Below are 22,322 nucleotides of genomic sequence, written 5' to 3' on the forward strand. Positions count from 1 at the left end.
CATGATGGCCAGATCAATAATTAACATTTCTCCATATCTGGCATTTTACCCTATTTACAGAGCCCACTTATCTTTATAAGATGTGTAAATTAATACTGGAATATAGTTCAAAGCTTGGAAGAGTTACAACATTTGAGCCAAGAACTGCAGCAGAAGGGAGTTTCCATTATTGCTAAAAATGTACAACTATGACATATCACCCAAGAATGAGTGATGTGACTATATACATCACTACCAAAGGCTTTGGCAATGTCAAATCTTATGCACAGAATTATTTTCATTTAAATTATTTAAATTATACTACAGTGAGCATGTCACATATTAAGAATATAGATAATATTAGTGCAAAAACAAAAATTTACTAAAATCAGATGTCAAAAATATGAGTGCAAAATATATATGCATAACATAATAAATGTGTTCATAAAATAACTGATCACATTGTAAATGGAACAAAAGGAGGGAAGCCGTAGTGGAATTTTCTAGCTGCTTTGTGTTCTATTCAAATGTAACTGAGAGCGGCTGTGACATGACTGAATCACTGAGCACGCTCAGCAGCTGGGACAGTAAGCCTGGAACAGCCGGGGCTTGCTTCTCTATCACAGGGACATGGACGCTGCTATCTGCAAGTGTTTATAGGAATTTGGGGCCCCTAAAGAATGCTTAGATTCAAGCTTTTTTGTGCAAATACTTGTCTGTTTAACAGTTATCAGGATTGACACAATGGTTCTTTGGAACCCTCTTCACAAAAGTAAATATTCCTGGTCATTTACACTTTTAAAATAAACAAAATGCCTGCCTACTGTGTGTACTGATTCTCAAGCTAGAGATATTTTCCATTGTAAAGAAACCAATTAGCATCACAGTTCTTAATCTTTGTTTTTTATAAGGTCACCCCTGAATAAGCTGTTTTGAGATATACAAAGGGGGAATATATCTGCAAAAGCTTAGGACAATTGCAGGTGAGCTTAGTTCAAGAAAGGAGAATCTTCCATGGGTGTTGATCAAGGGAAAGGGTGATTGATAGGTGACCGGCTGGAGTGGACAGCAGTGGGAACACACCATTCCTTACCAGAAAGTGACTATTGTGGGGGACACCTGCCTCAAATGTACCCCTATTTGATTTAGTCTCTTCCAGCTCGTCTGGTGGGACATGAGCAAGAGAATCTTCAAACTGTGTAGGAAAAAGTCACTTACATGCTGAGAGGTGCCAGACAGAGGAGCACAGAAAAGGCATGGAGGATGGCTCCAGAAGCCTCACCCTGACACTCTGCAAGTTTTAAACTTTGGAAAATGGGCAAGGAGGCCTTGAGGGAGATCCAAACCACAGCAGCATGGACACACTCAGCTCAGAAAGTTCCTGATCTGAGCAGGGATAGAACTGGGCAGAACTTTCTGAGCGAAGAGTGTCCTCCAGAGAGGTGAAAGTGGAACCTGGCAGGGGTCGGGGAGAGCAGGGAGTTTTGGTGATGATAAGAGATGACTCAATATTACAGAAAGCAATGATGACATCTTTGAAACATCACTTTGGCCTAATAAGATCCTGCCTTTTAGGTCCTAGAGGCCAGTGATCCCTGGGCATGTGGGGACCCCTCCCCCCTCTGAAGCATCAGCTCTCTGCCTTCTCAGGTGACAGGGCCCTGTGTGTGAGGGTGCAGAGGCTCACCTTCAGGATGGGAGCCAGGAAGACAGAGATTCCGGTCAGGATGAAGACAATGATGCCAGTTACTCTCTGTTCCCTGACAGAGAAGAGCATATGGTCAGAGGTGTACCGGAGACGCTTGGTGATCATTCCCAGCCCTACTTCGGGCACCTGAAGCTTGTGCCCAAGGCCATGGCCTCAAAGGGCTTTTGCACTGGGCTCTGCCTTGTTGCCTGAGGCCCAGCTGACCTGCGCAAGGGGAGACACAGAGCCCCTGACCCTGGTGAGGGCATTCTATAGGGGCATTGGGAGGTTGTTTGGTGTAGTGGCTAATAGCTGGGGTGCTTGAGCCAGACGGACTTGGGTTGGATCCTGGCTCTGTCACTTACTAGTTGTGTGGCATCCAGGCAAGGCCCTAAGTGTCTTGAACCTCAGTAGAACAGAGATAATAATGGCACCTACCTCGGGAAGTTATATGAGGATGAAATGTGATCTAAAGTGCTTGTTACCCTGCCCTGTGATGATGAGCTCTCACTTCTGTGGGGCATGACTAATGAGAATCTTGGGTAAGGGGCCCTGGCTGCTGGCAGAGCAGCTGTCAGGGGCTGAAGGCCAGGTTGGTTTTTCTGAGTGCTCAGGCCCAGTCACAACCCAGGTTGGAGGCCCAGGCTCTGGGGCATGTTGCTCAGGCCCAGCCATTGGGGCTCAGAGGCCAAGGAGGGGACATTGTTCTGACCAGTCCTGAGCCCTGCAGTTGGGCAGAGCAGCCTCATATGGAGCAGGCTGGACAGCCCAGGTATCCCAAGGCAGTGGGGAGAAACTCTTAGGGACAGCCCCTTGGGAGAATGCCAGGGCCAGGTACGGACTCCCTGGAGGCCCTAGTGGTGGAAGATGTGCTTCTCTGCCTGAAACAGCTTGGGGACCTGACATGGGGCTGAGAGGAGGGGCAAGTGGAGGAACAGAAGTGACAGGCCAGGGCCACAGTCCAGGGAGTAAGGGTGGTTCTGGGAAGGCTTTCTGAGGAATGGAGATTGGGCAGGACCTGAACCCACAGGAGGGCCTTGATACAGCTGCGGCAGGAGCTAGGGGGGGCCTTGAGGAAGAGACAAAGGGCAGGATAGAGAAAGGCCCTGTGGGGCCTGGAGTGGCCTTTATAGATGAGACTCTCTGGTGCTCATGTATGCATGTGTGTGAGTGTGAGTGTGTGCATGTGTGTGTGTGTGTACTACTTGGTAGTCTACTGAGAAAACAGTACCACTTAGAACTGCATTTCCCTCTCTCTGCTTCCCTCCCTTCAGGAATATCACTCCTATCCCTGTGGTTCCTGGCTGTCACAGCAGGGGCCCTTTTTGAACAAACTCCCTGATGGTAAGCAGAGCCCTCCCACATGCTGGCCACTCCTCCTCAGGTGAGCCCCAGGCCCTAGCCCCCTCCTACCTGACCCCCAGGAACTGGGGCTGCTCCCCAGGGGCGCTGGTCTCCGTCTCCATCTTGAGGCTGTCGATGTGAGCGATGGAGATGACCGTGGCGGCCACATACCAGGGCAGCCCCGTAAAGGAGCACAGGGCCATGAGGATGCCCACCCAGAACAGGTCCAGATGGTAGCCAGCAGACTTCTGCAGGGGGCAGTGGGAGGGGAGAAGCTTCTGGGGAGGCTGTTCCTCCCCTAAGCAGCCTTTTTGTGGAACCTGGTTCCAGGGCTCCCCTTGCCTTCCAGAGAGTACTCTGAGGGGGACTGCCACCCTGAGATCTTCCCTATGAGGACGTCAGAGGTGTGTGGACCTTGCTACCCCCAGAGGTGGTTTCAATTGCCACCTTGTCTGAAAGGGTTAGCCAGGTAGGGGACACAGGTAATGGAGGAGAAGGATGTTCAGACTTAGAGGGGCCCAGGGCTTGAGTCCCTGGGAAGAAGGACTCCCACCCAGTGGCCACAGTAGCTCTGCAGGGCCCCAGTTGGGGCACACTTAGGCCAAGCCGAGAGTGATCCAGACCCAGAGGCAGGGAGGGGAGCTGCAGGGACCAGGAAAGCTAAGTAAGTTCCTCTGCCTTACAGTTCCAGGTCAGAATCTGCTCAGACCCCCAAGTTCCCTGTCAAGAGGTACAGAGCTGAAAGGTCACTTGGGGAGCAGCAAGAGGGCTGTGCCCAGTGGCCCAGCCTAGGCTCGATCCTGGTCCTCAGATCAAGTCACCCTGACCCTGTTGGCCTTCTCTGCATTTGGAGATCACCCCCACCCCTGACACACCACATGGGAACTCCAGTCTTCTGCTCTCATATTTTGCTGACCCAAAGTATTAAAAGCGGCATCATCTCCTTCCTTCGTGCCTCTGACTCTGTGGGAGGTAAGAGGCTGTGCCTCTGCTCCTAGCACCAGCCTCACCCTCAGCTTGTTCTCCTTCCGGTTGACGATGACGGCTGTGATCTGCTGGTCCATGAAGATCAGGATGGTCACCAGCAGGGCAGGCAGGATGCTTGCTGGGTACACCCACCATGGGTTCTTCCCAAAGGGGGCCACGAACCAGCCTCGGTCAGGCCTTGTGGGCTGAGCAGGAGCAAACAGAGAGGCCCTTTCTTCTCTCCCTTGTCCCAGGCACTTGCCTGCCCTGGCCCTGCTCTTCCACCTAATCACCTTTCCCCAATTGGGGTTATTTTCAAGCATGATTTTTTCCCTTAACGACATTAGACACCTGCAACTTTAAAGAGACCGTGGAGGCAGACAGACATGGGAAAGAGCATGAACATGGACGGTGTCTGCAGAACTAAGGAGATAATTTGCTGCAACCGCCCTGGGATTGGTTAGGAGACAGGAAGGTGCAGATCAGAGGGCAGGCAGCCAGGAGAGAGTATTCTATTCAGTCACTAACTGCAAAATAACAAAAAGTGGAAATAAACCCAACAGTCAAGAATAAAGAATAAGATGGGCCCAGGGCCTGACGCTTCTGCCTCTCCTGTGTCACCTGCTGGGGGGCATTGTACAATTGACTGTAAAACACTGGACATCAATTCAGACCTGCATGTTGAGAATAAGGGATTACTTGTGCAGAAGCTGTGCTGAAGTTTTATCTTTTGTTTTATTTAAGAGAAAGAAGTGCTTTAATTTCAAGGCCAACACGAGTTGTATGAGATGTGTTTAAGGTACTTAAGAGAACCTTGAAATAATATCTGGAAGGTCAAGATCTCAAAGGCAGGAAGGGTAAGTTCCGGAACCTGGACTCCTTGCCCTGATTAGATGGTTGGTGCTCTTGTGAGGGAGGAGGCTACAAGCAAGTGGCACCAACTCGGGACTAATGGGCAATTTCTCAACCAGTGGTTCTCAATCTAGAGCATGCACCAGAATCACCAGGAGGGAATGTTAAAATGCAGGTTGCTGGGCTCCACACCCAGCATTTCTGATTCCATAGGTTGGAGGTGGGGCTGAGAATCTGCATTTCTAACAAATTCCCAGATGATGATATGACACTGATCTAGGGACAACACTTTGAGAATCACTGTTCTAAGGGATCATTTTCAGCATACCCCTGTTGGCCCAGCTTGTGGACTACCGTAGGTCAGGGAATTGGCGGCCCTCAAATGGAAAGCAAGGGGCTTCCACAGGGCTGCAGAGTGGATTCCAGCACCTCCCCATTCTATGGCTACACAGCAGGATTTCATTGTGAATATGTCCACACCCACCATCTCAAAGGACCAGCCATGCACAGGAAGGGGTGGGGCACACAGAGACCCAACAAGGTCTCTTGGCTAAGAGGAGAAGAAAGTTTGATCAGCATAGAGGGGAAGGGAATTGCAGCTGGTGGGCAGGCAGAGCAAGTGCCCAGAGCAGGGCAAGAGGCAAACCTTGATGACACTGGGCACGTGCAGCTTGGGGGTTTCCAGGCCGAAACAGGCATCAATTCCACAGAACAGCAGGATGGAGAAAACAATGGAAAAGTCAGCCACCAGTGCCCGCACCTGCAGAAACGAGATGAGCAAGTGAGCGGAGCACCCGCCCAGCTCCAGGCAGACCCAGTCCTCAGGGACTGAGGAGGAGAATGGTTAGGAGTATGGGCTCTGAAGTCAGCAGACCCTGGCTCAAATCCTGGCTCTGACCCTTGCTGGCTGTGTGACCTCGGGGAGGCATGTCACCTCTCCTAGCCTCAGTCTCCTCCTCTGTAAGATAGAGATGATGAAAGCACCTACCCCAGAGGCGTAAGAGGGCTTCGCATATGGCAGTCAAAGTGGGAGTAGCTACGATCCCTATGGCCATGGTAGCATTGCTGAAGACAAGTTCTGGTGGGACAGACTGCACCAGGTCACCTAGCAGGTATGCTGAGAACAAGGGTTGTACTCAGAAGGAAACTCTAGCTCCTAAGAATGTGTGACCGACTGTTACACCCCCACCCAGGCTGAGGGAGGCCTCCCAATTCCACTGGGAACCTCTGTCTACTCTCAGATTTTCTGTCCACCAAGAGTACTAGCCTCGCACTCTTCTGTTTTCAGGAGGCTTTTCCTAGGCCAGGTTCTGGACCTGACCTCCCCGCCCTTTCTGAATCAGTGCCCTCTGAACACCCCACCGCAACTCAATCTCCACAAGTCTCAGGGCAGAGGGTCCCCTGATGTCTACCCAGTCACCTTCTTTATCTTTTCGGAGAAAGCAATTTGAAGGACAGGGGCAGGTGACAGCATATTGGATTCATTCCCTGCACCCCCTACACCCATTTAAGGTTATTATTAAAATAAAATATGCAATTGATTAAAAACTGACATAGCATAAAAAGACTTACAGTGAACAGCAAAGCCCCCCACCTCAACTTTCCTTACTCCAGTCCCACTTCCTGATATACCAATTTATGTCTGCTTGATTTTATCTGTTCTGGAGGTTTTCTCCTCATACGCTTATATTTTTATATTTTGATTTACTAATTAAAGGCATTATGTAATGATAAGGATTTAGATTTACTCCCAGTATTCCTCCTGCCCTTTCCTCGTTCCAAATCTTTGATACTTATTTTTAAGCTCTTTCTGAGAGTTTCCTTTGTACTTTCGAGTCATCTAATTAAACCTCTCTTTCCGTTCACTTTTGCCAATCTCTCTCATTCTCCTGTGTGCCGGGTGAGCATCACTGCCCCTCTCCTTCTACCACTTCTCTCCTCCTCCTTCCATCTTGTGACACCTCCACTTTGATTGTTAAGTTGTCAAAGAGAACACTCAAACCCTGTTCCATAAACACGTCTCGTGTGTTTTATCTACAAGTTGATTCTAGCTGAAAACCAATAATAGCTTTACATGGAGATGATCATATAAACTTTGGTAACAGCAGAATCAGGTAGTGAGCTAGGTTTAAACTTCCTTTTCTACAATATTCCTAGCATCCAGATCAAGAAGTTATTAACTTAAATCATATGAATTTTCCTTTTTTTGTAGGTCAAAACAAATATATGCAGTTCCATGTGGGTCAACCTAATATAAAGATGGGTGTAATAAATGGCTGTGAATTCTTTCCCACATTAAGAAATAAAAGTGTAACTATTCAATTGATGCCTCTTCTGTCACCCAGGGGCATCCCTGTCCCTACTCTCTACAGAGAACCATTGAAATCTTTATACTTTTACTAAATATATATCCCTCAACAGAATATGGCATTGCTTTTCCTGTTTTTAAATTTACATACATGGTAGCATATTATTTGTAATCTTCTGCAACTTGCTTTACTTGTTCAACATTATATTTGTGATATTTTTTGTTGTGGATAGATGTAGCTAGAGTCTGTGTATATTCATTGGTGCTTAATATTTGCACGATTATTTTCCATTTGTTTCTTCATTCTCCTGTTAATAGATACACTTAGATTATTTTCATGTTCTTCCTCTCGGAATTAATGTTTTGGTGGTCATTCTTGTAAGCGTATGAGACTTTCTCCAGGATGTATACAGGGGAATGGAAGTGCTGATATGAAATCACGTCCATCTTCCGCTTTATCAGAGTGCCAACTGCTCTCTAAATTGGATATACCTGTTGACACTCCCACACGTCACTTTTCACCTCCAACACCTGGTGTTACACGGCCTTTCTGTGATTATCAGTCTGATGGATGTACAACAGTGTGGCCTCATTCTTCTCTGCAACACTAAATTCCAGGATGCAACAGATCAATTTTTAAATTGAGGGGGAAAAAGTTGGTGGCACAAGAATTTCATACCACATGAATCATTTTTCATCCTGCAGACAATGGATAGACATTCTCAGATGAAGTCACTGCTCTAGAATTTGTATATAAGAGGAGACAGGGAGATGATCTGGTTGGAAGTGGAGAGGAAACTTGTCTTGAGGGTGCATTTGTGTTGTAGGCACACTGTTTTTTACTCAGTTTATATTTTGCAAAGCTTCCCTAAGAGCCTTTTATTTAGTCTTTACAAAATATTGGGAAAAATTCTAACTATTCATATCAAAGATTTTATCATTATTATTAGTAGTAGTAGTAGTGGTAGTAGTAATACTTAAGATGGCTTTAGGAGAGTGCTCATAAGGTTTATGGCAGGACAGAATTGCTAAAATTCTTCCAGGCACCCCTTCCCATTGCATAGCCATTACTCACATATGAAAGTACTCTTTTAATTAATAAATATTTTAGGGCTTTCCAGTTAGCTCAGTTGGTTAGAGCACAGTGTTATAACACCAAGATCAAGGGTTCAGATCCCCATAATGGCCAGCCGCACACACACAAAAAAATCGTTCCAGTCACAATTAGAAAATGGATTTAAAATAGCAGTTAGTATTTACAATAGCATAAAAACCTCAAAATACCTAGGAATAAATGTAACAAAAAATGTACATGACCTCAATACCAAAATCTATAAGACATTATGGAGAGGAAGAAGACCAAAATAAATCAAGTATACCATATTCATGAATTCAAAGACACAAAATTTGAAAGGTGTCAGTTTTCACCAAATTGACATATAGAGTCAATATAATCCTATCAAAATTCCAACACGTTTTTATTTTGGTCAAAATAAAAATAAAATAAAAATAAAAATCTTAATTCATGATCTTAATTGATTCTAAAATTCATGTGGAAATGCAAAGCAAAAAGATATTATTGAAAAAGAAGGACAAAGAGGCTTGGTCTATAAGATATAAAGATATAAACTCATTATAAGCTATAGAAGCAAAGACGGGGATACTGGTATACAAATAAACCAGAGAAACAGAATGAAGAAACCAGAAACAGATCCTGTCATACAGGAATATTTAATATGTGACAAAAGAAGCAATGCAGAATAGTGGAGGAAGAATGGTCTTTTTAAAAAGTACTGGAACAATTGTCTATTTATATAAAAAAAACAAACACTATCTCACGTTACACATCAAAATCAGTTCTGATGGACTGTAGGATTAACATGAAAGGAGAAACAATAAAGCTTTTAGAAGATAACAGGAAAATATCTTCTGTCCAATATTTTTCTTGAGGAAAATTCTGATATATTAGTTTATAGTAAAACTAAGAATTTTTATTAATCAAAAGATAGCATTAAGAAAGTAAAGAGTTCTTATAGACAATATATCATAAGAAAAAAAAAAGTAAGGAGGCCACTCATAGAGTGGGAGAAGATATTTGGAACACATATAATCACAAAAGGGTTTCTATCTAGAATATATAAAGAATCCCTGCAAATCAGAAAGAAAAAGATAGAAAACCCAATAGAAAATGTGCAAGAGGTTTACACAGACACTTCAAAGAAGAAAGACAAATGGCCACATACTGATAAACACAAGATAAGGTTTTCAACTTCATTAGTCAACATGGAAATGAAAAAGTTTTAAAACACAACGAGTCACTAGTACACAGAAAGGCTAAAGACAAAAGTCTGACAGTATCAAGTGTTGTCAAGGGGACTTGGCCACAGTTCTGACTCCAAAGTCTGCGCTCTTAACTTGAAAAGCCCCAGTAGGCCAGTGCTCACGTGGTGTCCATCCTGTAAGTGGGTCAGAACCCTTTGGGAATACTCAGTAGGGGCATTCCTTAACAACAGTCTGACTGCAGGTCCCTTCCTAACTGTAAGGTGAGCTTACCTTGGTAGGGAAATAGCGGCTGGATTTGAACTTCTTCAGGGTCAGGGTCATGGAGTATGTCCCAAAGAAAAGGATGAAGGACATGAGTGCCAGGTCGGGAACAAACTGGCAGGAATTCCCATGCAGGCGCCCACCATAGCTCAGACACTCCTTCTTGCTCAGCAGGGACCAGTCCAGTGCTGTGAGGTTAAGGGGATTGTACTTGGAGACCAAGCACAGGAGAGAAAGGGTCAGGGATTTCCTGATGGGTCAGCTGTGTCCTTCCCCCTGCAGCCCCCAGGCAGCCCACAAACCCTCCCACCCTCAGAGGGGCTCCGGCCCTCCTGTCCATGATTGTGCCCTCAGCAACAGTTATGTTCCTGGGGACAGACTGGTTCGAGGAATGTCAAGCAATCTTCCTGGGAAGATTAGGAGCTGACACATGTTTCTTCATCGTGTTCAAGTATGCACTGCTTTGCTAGCAATGAGGGAAAGTACAGAGTAGGGGATGCCCTGTCCCTCAGCAGGACTGGCTCCTTTCCCAGTCAACCAACCACAGATCCTGTCGGTGTCTCCCTCCTGGAGTGCCTCACATTTATTCTCTCTCCTCCTTCCCCTTGCAACTAGCTATAAGGAGTGTATGGATTAAGAGGAGTGTGGTAGTTTGTTATAATAATGGTCCCTAGTGAATCATGCCTCCCTGTGTCCACACTCCTCTACAATATGACACTGACCAGCCTCCCATCAAAGGTAAAGTCTATTTTCCCACTCTTTTGAATCTGGGCTGGCCCGTGACTTGAGGAGGCCAAGAGAGTGGGGAGGAAGTAACTTTGCGCAGGTTACGGAGCAAGCCTCAAGAGGCCTTGCTGCATCTGCTCTCATCCCCTTGGAAGCCTGAGACCACTGCTCTGTGAAAAAGCTCAGGATGGAAAAAACCATGTGAAGAGACAGACCCAGCCATCTCAGCTCTTCCATCTGAGCCCAGCCCACAGCAGACCTGCCAGCTAAATACAGCTACATGGCTGAGTCCAGGTTTGACGAGCAGAGCAGCCAGCCAGCCTTCAGAATCATGAGAATTAGACTGTTGCTGCGTTAATCCAGTAAGTTTGATGGTTTGTCATGCAGCAATAGGTAACTGATATAAAGGTAAGAAGGTAAGAAACCATTCTTTGTGGTGTGCAAGTGTCCCAAACAGGACTGTCCTACATTCTGGGCCCTATTTACTGAATGCCAGCTGCACCCCTCAGTCACCAAAGTAATTTAAAATGCCCCCTGCAGGGTAGCATTCCTCTATTGCCCCTGGTCTGGTCCTGTGCCTCTTTCCCAGCTTGTCTCTTATGATTTCCCTGTTCAATCCCTCACCCTCACCTTGTCTTAGCTGGTTTAGTACACCGTCTCTGCATAGGTTTTGTGCTTTTCCTCTTTTGCCCTTCTGTCTATGCTGTTCCCTCAGCCTGGAATGTGCTTCTCTCTACAGAACCAACTTTTCCCCAACCTTGAAGACCAGATCGCATTCTACTTTCTCTATGAAGTTTTCCCTGGCCTCCCCAGCTTGCCTCCTTGCCAGCCTCCAAGGTTGGAAGAACACATTTGGCCTATATTAATGCATGGCATGCTGTGCTTGTGCCACTCCACAACGTTTCAGGTTCAGCTCCACAAGCATTTTAACAAGTTTGAGGATGGGGCCACATCGGTTTCTTAGATGTGTTTTTAGCCCTCAGTGCATACAGCACCTTGCACATAAAAGGTATTCAGAAATAGGCACTGACTGATTCTGTTCTTCCTCCCTAAAAATCTAATATTTGAGAAATCTTAGGTTAAATTACCAACTGGGACGTGTGTAGGCAGAATAGTCAACAGACTGTGCAGGGGTAACTTAAGAAGCAGCCTCAGGGACGCCAAAAGCCCACAAATCTCCCCCCAGGCCTACCAGGTGCGACCCTTCACCTGGATTTGAACTTCCCACTGTTGGAACACCTTAGGCTGGGACGCCGGCTCCTGAAGCCACTGTTCATCATAACTGGGAAGGGCAGACCAGACCTGGGTGCCCTGGGGACTAAGGAGTGCAAAGGACAGATCAGGTTCACTGAGCCGGGGGAGAGCACTAACAAACTTTCTGGGGCTGGGGAGTGGTGTTGTTGGGTGGGAATGGGGGGGTCCTAGGTAGAAAGTAAAGGAAGAAAGTAGAAATACAGATGGGGAACCTTGTTTACAGCTTTATTTGTGCAGCCCTATTGACCACTCGTCACCTCTAACTCCCCGTCATTTGTGTGTGCGTGTGTGTGTGTCCTACTCATGCACAGGCATTTAACAGGATGAGGCATGTCTTAAAATGAGATGTATATGCCTTTACAAAGCTCCGCAGGTGGCTCTGACATGAGACTGGGGTTGACCTCAATGAGTCTGGATGGCCATAAGTTGGTCTCAGTTTCCCAACTCTTTTCTCACTTCCCTCACAAACAAAAACACTTGAATGTCTGGCATAAGAGGGAAGGACTTACCAGTGAGGCGTTGGTGTTTGGTGCCAGTGGGACTGAAGCATTGATCACAGTCGTATTCACTGTGGATGAGCACAGGACATGGGGAAGGGTCAGCAGCTGCTAGGGTGGGAGCTGGCAACCCCCACCCTGCTGGGCCCCCACCCATTGCCTATCTCCCTCCAGTGCCTTAGAGCCAAGGATTGGCTTCGTTGTGAGGTCAGCTCATCGCTCCTGGCCCCTCTTCACCTTCCGCACTTTGCCCCAGTGAGGGAAGGGTTTGTGGGAAGGAGTCCAGGCCACAGTTTTGACAGACCAGCTGGGCCAGGCTAGACTAGCTCCTGCCTGATGATGAACAGCTGGTTTTAAAAACTGAAATATGGAATCTGGTGCTAAGACAAAGTGCTAAGACAAGTTGGGGAATAGTGTGCCTCGTGAATCCCTACTGACCCATTACTGTGCTGTTGAACTTAAACAACATTTTCAAGGAACTTATGCTATGCCATACACTATGCCAAACCCTTCCACATTTTCATTTGTTCAGTTCCCAAATCTCCATGAAGTATCTCCATTTCACAGATGAGGTAACTGAGGCCCAGGGAGGTTAAGTAACTTGCCCGTTGCCCAAGGTCACACAGCTCACACTTGGAGCCATGATCCCATCCCAGGCAGGCTGGCTCAGAGGCTATGAACCTCCCAGCTCTACACAGCATGCTTCTCCACCTCGTTCCCCTCCACAGACACTTCCCTTCTCCCCTGCCCCTCTCCATTTGTGCTTTTAGTAAGCAGCTAGGCCTGTAAGAACTTGTTGGCTTTGATATTATCTTCTCTAATCTGCCCCTTGAATGCAAGCTGAGGAAAATTAAATCCAGGTCCAGGATCTGAAGGAGAATCAGGAACCCAAAGGTGCTGCTCTCAGCTGTTCACCCTGCACTCCCCTTCCCTGGCCTCAGTGTCCCTAACTTAAGTGGAGCATATGAGGGTCGCTGCAGGGGCCACAAGGAAAGGTGAGAAGAACCGTAATCCCCCTTTTTCATTTCCATGTGGACACTTTCACTCCCCTCTTCTCCTCTCTGTCTTGCCTCCTTTTCTCCTCCTGGTGCGGAGAGCTCATCATTCCCAGGGCTGGGCTCCCCAGGGAAGCGACCACTCATTATGAGGGCAGGCACTGGAGGACTGCTGTTGCCACCTCTCTCCCACCTGAACTGCATGGGTGGAGGTGAGGGCCAAGTGCTCTTCACCTTCCTCCTCCAAGTGAAGCAGACTAAGTAGTTCCTCTGTAGCAGGCTTGGGGAGAGAAGAAAGAGGCCCAGCAGCCAGTTTGCAGGCAGTAAGTCTGAAATGCACTGTAAGCCCTGTTTGGCTCCTGCTGGCTGTCCACGGTTGGTTAGAAACCAGAGAGAAGAAGAGGTTCATTTTGATGCTTCCCCCCAACCTCCAACAAGCTGTCCACAGGGCTGGATGTGATCACAGGGCCCCTCTACGTTGCTCGCATCTGGGGCAACTGGGGCTGGTGGCTAAGGAATTCAATTTTGACCCGGGGTGGAATATTCTTAGAAGCTCTACAAACTCACAGGTTTGTTAGGAATGTTCTGAAGAAAGCGTCACTTATTAGAAATCAGGAACATCTGCTGCCTTTCCTCACATCACTGACCAAGAGAACATGATACACAATTAACGACGGAGACAGAGAAGCTGGGCAAGGAGGCTGACTCAGGGCTGCCCCCTCAAAGGCTAGAGAACTCCTGGCTAATGCTCAAGCGTGGGGATCAAGACGTTTCTCCATTACCCAATGTTTCCAGACCACACATTCCTCTGATGTCTTCTGCATAGGCTTATCAATGCTTTTGTATCGAGAACCTTGTAGGGTTACCTGAAAACCACTTGGGAGGAAGATGGAAGAAATATAACATGGAAAATTCCAGAAAGGGTCCAAGTATCAACTATTTTAAGATTCTAGTGTTTACAAAGTGGTACTCACTTGGGATTGAAAGCAGCCAAATCAGGGCGTGCAGCATCCATAAATAGAATACAAATCAGTTACAATGAAAATAAAATTAAATATAAAAAGAGAGTGCCCCAAACAAGCTTTTATGAGGAAGAGTGACAGAGTGATAGCATGCCATGGTCAGACTGGGTTTTGCAGTAAAACTACGAATGTGGAACAATTAGTAAGCAGGTGGCCCATGGACTGGGAAAGAAAACCTCCACAGTATGTTCTCCTCCCACCATCCACTCCCGCCAGTTTCCTAACTGTCTAGAACTTTCCTTTCCATATTCACAACTAACTTGTCCTGGTTCCAGTTCCTTTACTCTCTGTGAAGAAACTGAAAATCTAATCTTGATGGGGTTAGTGGCTAATAATGGCGCAGGATTACTAATTAATAGTTCAATAGAGCAGTGGTTCTCAAACTTGAGAGTGCAATCAGAATCACCTGGAAAGATTGCTAATATATACAGTTTCTGATCCAGCAGGTCCAGGGTGGGGTCCAAGAATTTGCATTTCTAACAAGTTCCCAGGTGGTGCTGATGCTGCTGGTCTGGGGATCACACTTTGAGAACCATGACAATAGCATGACCCAAAAGAATGAGGTGACACCTGGCACCTGGACAAGGCCAGAGGGGAAGCTATTGGAGACAGGTGGTTTCATTACATCCCTCAAATCCTACCTTATATGTTCCTACAGGCCCTGTTCCTAGGGCACCCCTAGGTTTGTCTTCCGCTATGGATAGATGATTCTCAGAATAGCCAAAGCTCCTTGTATGACCTCCAAATTTGGACTGTTTCTAAAAGAGATGAAGGACATATGCTTCCAAAACCCACAATTGTGGGAAATTTGTGTTTAATGCAAAGAATCCAGACTCTGGAAGGCACAAACAACAAACATGAGTGCCCTGGTGGGGCTTGGCCCACAGAGGTGGGATTTGCTCTACGGCAGAATGCAAAGGGCTTGCAGGTAGGATCTCCTCATACTCCGGGTAAGCAATGTGCCCTGGCTCAGGTCAAAGGGTAGCTGCACCTATCACTGGATTTTAATGGAGTAACTCAAAATTAATGATGGGAAGAAACTAAAGAAAAAAATTAAGTCTAGACTTCTTTACAAAATCAGTGAGTGACAGAGGGAGAGGGGGTATAATCAAAACTATACTCCTTGAAGGCAAGACATATTTATCTTCCACAGAGCCTTGTCTAAAGTAGGGCACACAATATATGTACTGCAAATATTTTTGATTGACTTATGATCAATTTTTTATCCACAGTAATGTATTAAGGGGTAGAACAACCCAATATCTACTTATTTACTCTACTTCAGTCTGTGAATAGATTTGAAAACCTCCAAGAATCCCATGAGACTGCCAGGGCCAGCTTTGATATCCTTCTCTTACAGCTAGGGAAACTGAGGTTCGGCGTGACTTGGAGTGGTCTCTGGACCTCAGTTTGCTCTCTGTGAGTCCAGCCTGGTGGTGCTTGGAGATGTGGAGATAGATCTCCTGCTCCTGCTCCATAGCATTCTGGCTAGTCCAGGCACATCTCACAAAGGCTTTTAGGGGCATGATTACAACTGTGAAGGAGGCCAGGAATTCAGACTCCGTGGGAAGCCCTAGCTATACAGATGATGGTTTTTTGGCCAGAAAATAACTCCACAGTAATGGCACTGAGTATTATCAAGCTGACCGGTTGACTGAGCCTCTCACCCAGTGCAGGGTCCTTTTTATAACACCCATGGCAGATGGACATCTACAGAGTGTCCAAGGAGCCTGCTCTCAACCAAGGGGGTTGATACTTCCTGTGGTGGTGACTCCCCCTATGGCAAGTTCTTCCCTGAATTCAGCCAGCATCTGGCTCCCTGGGGCTTCTGATCCTCATTCCTCATTCTGTTCTCCTGTAATTACAGAGGGTGAATGTGGCCCCTCTGTGACATGACAGTCCTTCTCTCATACTTCTCATATCCCTAAGAGGCTGAATAACCCAAGTTCTCCAACTGTTCTTCAAATGGCATGGTTGGCAGGCCCTCCACCCTGGGTGTGTTCCCATTGGTAGGGGTGTTCAACCCTCTGGCGTGGTCTCTCCTCACTAGGTATGGGACCAAACTGGCAGCAGTGTGTTGGGAAGAGCTCATCATGTCATATGCTGGAGCTAGGAGAGACTTACAGCACCATCAGGTCTACCTCTGGCCTAGAGCAGGAACCCCTGGGCAGCATTCCTGACATCACATCACCCCACACTGAGGCAAAGCATGCCTTATTCCTCCCTGGGGTATCCCAGCACCCTCTTGATTGTAACTCTCAGCAGTGGTATTGTGACTTTTATTAGAACTACTGTCCCCTTGATTTCCTTCCAAAAACTGGGTTCAAGACCCAGCATTTGCTTCCTTGGAATAAAAAACCCTTAGCTGAACGGCCGCTCCTAAGCAGGCTCACTCTCCTGCATTTGAGTAGAGAGCTGTGGTGGTTGGGGAGAGTGGGTCGGTGGGTGGGGGCCCAAAGCACATATGGGGTTACCAGTTACCTGTATCAGGGGCGACACACTCGCATTTGTAGGTGGTGATGGAGTTGGGCTTGAAGTCCATGTTGATGGGGTAGTACTTGAAGGCACCGATCATCTTCTTGATGGCATCATAGATAAATATGAAGCTGATGAGGGTGGAAAAGCCCTCCTCGGTAAAGCGGGTGATATACTTGATGATGAAGCTGGCATCTGTTGCCACCAGGATAAGGCACTGGACAGCTGAGTGGAGGCCAATCCAGAGGCGGAACTCCATGTAGTCCAGGCCATTACCTCTGGAAGGCAGAGGAAAGGCAAGGGGCCTCCAGCAGAGGGCTCCTGGATGGGCTCAGCTCCCCAGACCCATCCTGAGTGACCCATCTGCCCCTCCTGTGGCACAGATGCCCTCCTGGGGACTGTAAGAGGACTGGGGACAGGGAGAATTCCTGAGTGGGATTGTCTGCTCTTTGAGAATTATGGGAAAGGGCCTTAAGGGGGTGATAGGAAGGTGTTGAGACATCTCGGTGCTCACACAATTGGTAACAGACACCCACAGTGAATGAAAAACAGTGAATTTCAGAATAACAGGGCTGGAACAGGCCTTACAAATGGTCTAGTCCAAACTCTCATGTTGTAAATGGGGCAACTGAGCCTGGGGTGGTGACGGGAGCTGCCCAGGCCTGGTGCAGCCATCTGACCTCCAGCTCAAAACTTTTTATACACTACACTGACTTTCAAGTCATAACTGCTCCTGAGTAGAATAGTGTGAATTTTGTCTTATCTTGCCTGGATTTCTCCCTATGCTGTGCCAATATGCAAGAAGACGGCTTAAAGGCAGGCAGCTGGTGGGAGTCAGGAGGGACCACTTGGCAGCCCGCCCCTTAGCTAAAGGCGGCTTTGGCACCTCCCTGTCCCTGCCTCCCCGTGGGCCTGTCCCCCTGCCCTGGCCTCGGCACACCTCCCCAAGTGTGAAAGCAGGTACTGAGGGCCACCAGGGGCACCTACTTGCTGAAGTCAAAGAGGAGCTTTTCGAAGATGAGGATGGGCCCCGTGCTGCTGAGGATGATGAGAGGCTGTCCCGAGAAGAGGCAGAATAAGGAGCCAGCCATGGCAGTGCCCAGGAAGCTCTCCATCACTCCCTGGGGGCACAAGGAGTGTCAGGATCAGTAGAGGCAGGAGGAGGGGCCTATCCACACAGCTGTAACCCAGCTGTCCCTCCAAGGGCCCAGGCCAGTGTTCATCCTTTGTTCTGGGCCTTGTCCTCCCCAAATTCTGCTCCCCATTTTCTACCCAACAACTTGCCACTGTCCTGTCCCTAATTCCATTTGTATAAAGGTCCCCCATGACTTCCTTTAGGCACCCTAGGGCTTAGAAAACAGTAGATGTGCTTGTGCCTGTGTTCATTCTATTCCCAGGGAACAGCCCATTCATCCAATTATTCATTCATTCAAAGATCTACTTAGTACTTTTAGAGGTCAGATCATTCACTCATTCAAAGCCCATTAAGTGCCTGTTATTACCAGGCACTGTACCAGGCATTGGGGACCTATCGATGAACAAGATAACACATCCTCAACCTAGTGGAAGACACAGAGAAGTAACCAGGCAATTTCCATACAGCAGAGTTTCTCATCCTTGGCACTACTGACATTTTGGGCTAGGTAATTCTTTGTGGTGGGGGGTCTGTCCTGTGTATTGTAGGATGTTTAGTAGCATCCCTGGCCTCTACCCGCTAGATGCCCATAGCAACTCCTCTTCCAGTTATAGCAAGCAAAACTGTCTCTGGATATTTCCAAATGTATTCTGGAGTCAAAATTGTCCCTGGTTGACTGCCACTGTCAAGGAGTGTGCTAAACTGGGATAGGTTCAGGGTGCCACAGGAACACACAATAGGAGTGGAGAGGTGGTCAGGAAGGCTTTCCTAGAAGCAGACATGTGAAAGCCGAGACCCAAAAATGAGCAGAGAATTGGCCAAGAGAATAGAGTTAAGTAGAATGACAAGAAAGAGTGCCTCAGGAAGAGGGAACAGTGTATACAAAGGCCACAGTTGAAAGGGAGCACTTTGAAGAACTGAAAGATGATCAGGCTTGATGGAAAACGTAATGTAGAATGGGTGGGTAGGGCAGGAATGCTGAAAAAGGGAATGCTGGGAGATGTGTCTTAAGAGGTATTATGGATTGATTGAATTGTGTCCCCCAAAGCCCATATATTAGAAGATTAATTCCCACTGTAACTGTTGAGTGTGGGAAATCCTATTACGGTAATTGAAAGATGAAGCCTTGAAGAGGTGATTAGATTGTAGGACCACGCCATGGTGAATGGATTAGTAATGGTGGTCAGGGGTGTGGTTCTGAGGGCTTTAAAAAGAGAGCACCTGAGAGTCTGTGTCTTCCTGCTCCATGCTCTCTCTTCTGCCATGTGAGACCCCTGAGTCACTCTCACCACTATCAAGGCATTCACCAACTGTGTTCCCTGGACTTCGGACTTCCCAGCCTCTGAAACTGTAAGCAGTAAGTTTTGTTTTCTTACAAATTACCTAGTTCTGTGTATTAAGGAATAGAAATGGACTAATAGAGAAAACTGGTACCAGGGAAGTGGGGTGTTGCTTATAACAAATAGTTGAACATGTGGAAATGGCTTTGGAATTCAGTGTTGAAGAGAGGCTGGAGGAGTTTGAAGGAATAGAAAAAGGAGGAGGCTAGAAAAAGCCTTGGGTGAAAATTTGGAAGACAAGAAAACCAGGGAAAGTTTGGAATGTTTTAGAGACTGGTTAAGTGGTGGCAACCAGAATGCTGACAGAAACATGGACTGTAAAGACCACTCTAAGGAGGTCTCAGATGTAAATGAGAAAGGACTTATTGGAAACTGGAGCAAAGATCACCCTTATATGAAAAGGCAAGGAATTTGGCTGCTTTCTGTCATGCCCAAAAGTATTATGAAATGTGGAACTTAAAGGTGCTAACCGGGGAATTCAGTGTAAGAAACTGCAAAGCAGCAAAACACTCAAGAAGCTGCATGGCTACTTGCAACAGCCTACACTGAATTATGGCAGAATAGGCATGACATAAAGCCAGAATGTGTAATTAAAAGGGAAGCAGAGCATAAAGATTTGGAAAACTTGCAGCCGGGCCATGTGGTAGAGAAGCAGGGAGCATTTTCAGGAGAAAAATGCAATGGTGCTAAGAAAATTAGTACAAAAGAAAGGGATTATCAAGAGAAGGAGAAAAAGGTACTGAAGGCATTGTGGAAGCCTTTGGGGTCAACCCTTCCATTTCAGGACCAGAGGCCTAGGGAGATAGAATGGTCTTGGGGAACAGGCCTGGGGCACCTTCCACAGGCTCATTGCCCAGGGACACCACAGGAAGCTAATCCAGCACCAGCACCTCCGCTGCTTTGACTGCTCCAGCTGTGGCTAAACTGGCCCCAGGTGTGGCTGGACCCACAGCTTTGGAAAATACAAGCCAGAATCCTTGGCAGCATCCACGTGGTGTTAGGTCTGCAGGCTTGTAGAATGCCAGAGCTGTGGAGGCTAGGGAGCCTCCACCCTGATTTCAAAGGATGTATGAAAAGCCAGAGGGCCCAGGAAGAGATCTGTTACAGGGGTGGAGTCACTGCAAACAGCCTTTGCTAGAGCAATGCCAAGCGGAACCATGGATTCAGAGTTGCAGCAGAAAAACCCCATCAGCACCTTACCTAGTGGAGCTATGAGAGTGGGACTGCCATGGAGACCTCAGACCTGTAGAGCTACCAGTGTGCAACACCAGCCTGGGAGGGTTAAAGCATGGCGGGAAACCAGGAAAGCCATAGAAGCAGGGCTGCCCAAGGACTTGAGCTATCAACCCCCGCACAAGCATGCAGAGGGCATTGAAAATGGAGTCAAGGTACAAGATTCTTCAGCTTTAAGATCTGATGCCTGCTGTGCTGGATTTTGGACTTGTTTGGAGCCTGTTTCTCCTTGCTTCTGGCCTTTCCTTTTCAAACTGGAATATGTAGCTTTGCTTGTCCCACCATTGTATCTTGGCAGTAGATAACTTGTTTTGATTTCACAGATGGGACTTCGAACCTTGGACTTTTGAGTTGAAATAAGTTAAGACTTTGGGATGGAATGAATGTATTTACCTATGAGAAGGACATGAACTTTGGGGGCCAGGGGCAGATTGCTGTGGATTGATTGAATTGTGTCCCCCAAAGTTCATATATTAGAAGCTTAATTCCCACTGTAACTGTTGAGTGTGGGAAATCCTATTATGGTAATTGAAAGATGGGGCCTTGAAAAGGTGATTAGATTGTAGGACAATGCCATAGTGAATGGATTAGTAATGGTGGTCAGGGGTGTGGTTCTGAGGGCTTTAAAAGGAGAGTATGTGAGAGTCTCTCTCTGCTCTGCCATCTGCCATGTGAGACACCTAGGTCACTGTCGCCACGGCCAAGGCCTTCACCAGCAGTGTTCCCTGGACTTTGGACTTCCCAGCGTCTGAAACTGTAAGCAGTAAATTTTGTTTCCTTACAAATTACCCAGTTCTATGTATTTTGTTATAAGCAATAGAAACAGACTAATACAAGAGGCAAGTAGGGACATGTAATGAGGGCCACATGGAGAAACTGGAATCTATGAGTCAAGGATTATGTCTACTTTCTGGTGTGGACAACTGGAAGAATCATAGCATCACTGGTTTTGTTGAGGAAGGCCTGGGAGCAGCAGGTCAGGAGGGACGATAATGGATGCAAAGTCAGCTGTGTGAGTCGGGGGAATTCCAAGGAGCAGCCATGTAGGCATGTCCGGGAGGCAGCTGGACATTGAACCTGAAGCTCAGGAGAGAGGTGTGGGCTGGCAATAGGTATTTATCTCAATTTATCTGTGAAAATGGGTCTTCACCTTGGTTCTCTAAGCTTTCCAATGGTTCTATCCTGAAGGCCCTCATTGGAGAAGACCCTTGCCTAGGAGACAGGCTGGGGTTTCTACTGAGCTGATATTTTCCCAGGGAGGCCTGTGTTGTTGTTACGGTAACAGCTTACCATCCTTCTAAAAATGTCTTAACTCCAAGCTAAGAATTCAAGGTTGGTTAAAAAAAAAAAAAAAAAGTATGGGGAGAAGGCCACAGTTAGCAACTCAATTAATTTTGGTGATTAAATTCATTTAAATATCAGTGGGAAAAGTACCAAATAACAAAGTACATGATTCCCCATAAAAGTTTGATCTATTTACATCTTTGAGTCTTTAGTAATGCTGTTTAGCTTTAGGTCTTTTAATACTGTCGGATTATTACTTTTTTTTTTTTTTTAAGGGTAAAGGATTACAAAAAGTGATGGATTGAACCTGGATGGTAAATAAAACCGTGGCATTGGGATTACAGGATGAAGCTCTTGATAACCACCCGGTGGCAGCAGAGCTTACTGAAGTTTGCACTCACATCCCCAGTTCACACACACCTGATAATTGTCGGTGGCATCTCCCAGAAGCCCACCAAAGGTGATTGCATTGGTGATACAGCCGAGGTAGATGAAAAGGATGGCAGAAATGGACTGAATGTGGAAGCCATCAAAGAAGTCACTCGGGAACCAGGGCAGCTTCCTCTTGACATCCAGTCGCAATCCACCGAAGAACCTGCTCGGGACAGACCCAGGGTCTGCTTTCACACCATAAACATGAGTCTGGGATGAGGAAGGGAATTTGACTAGGGGTGGGTGGGG

General features: G+C 46.9%; 1 protein-coding gene across 1 annotated transcript in view; it reads right to left on the bottom strand.

Moving 5' to 3' along the window:
* SLC4A5 (solute carrier family 4 member 5) overlaps positions 1-22,322 on the bottom strand; it is a 102,705-nt gene that overhangs the window by 10,826 nt on the left and 69,557 nt on the right. The window contains exons 13-21 of the mRNA XM_063078607.1: positions 22,062-22,236; positions 17,637-17,770; positions 16,656-16,927; positions 12,170-12,228; positions 9,690-9,890; positions 5,475-5,588; positions 4,021-4,182; positions 3,080-3,258; positions 1,667-1,739 (exon numbers count right to left, since the gene is read on the bottom strand). Coding sequence (XP_062934677.1) covers positions 1,667-1,739; positions 3,080-3,258; positions 4,021-4,182; positions 5,475-5,588; positions 9,690-9,890; positions 12,170-12,228; positions 16,656-16,927; positions 17,637-17,770; positions 22,062-22,236 — 1,369 coding nt within the window. The remainder of the gene's footprint in view (positions 1-1,666; positions 1,740-3,079; positions 3,259-4,020; positions 4,183-5,474; positions 5,589-9,689; positions 9,891-12,169; positions 12,229-16,655; positions 16,928-17,636; positions 17,771-22,061; positions 22,237-22,322) is intronic.

The sequence above is a fragment of the Cynocephalus volans genome, chromosome 14, assembly GCF_027409185.1.
Source record: "Cynocephalus volans isolate mCynVol1 chromosome 14, mCynVol1.pri, whole genome shotgun sequence".
NCBI lineage: Eukaryota > Metazoa > Chordata > Mammalia > Dermoptera > Cynocephalidae > Cynocephalus > Cynocephalus volans.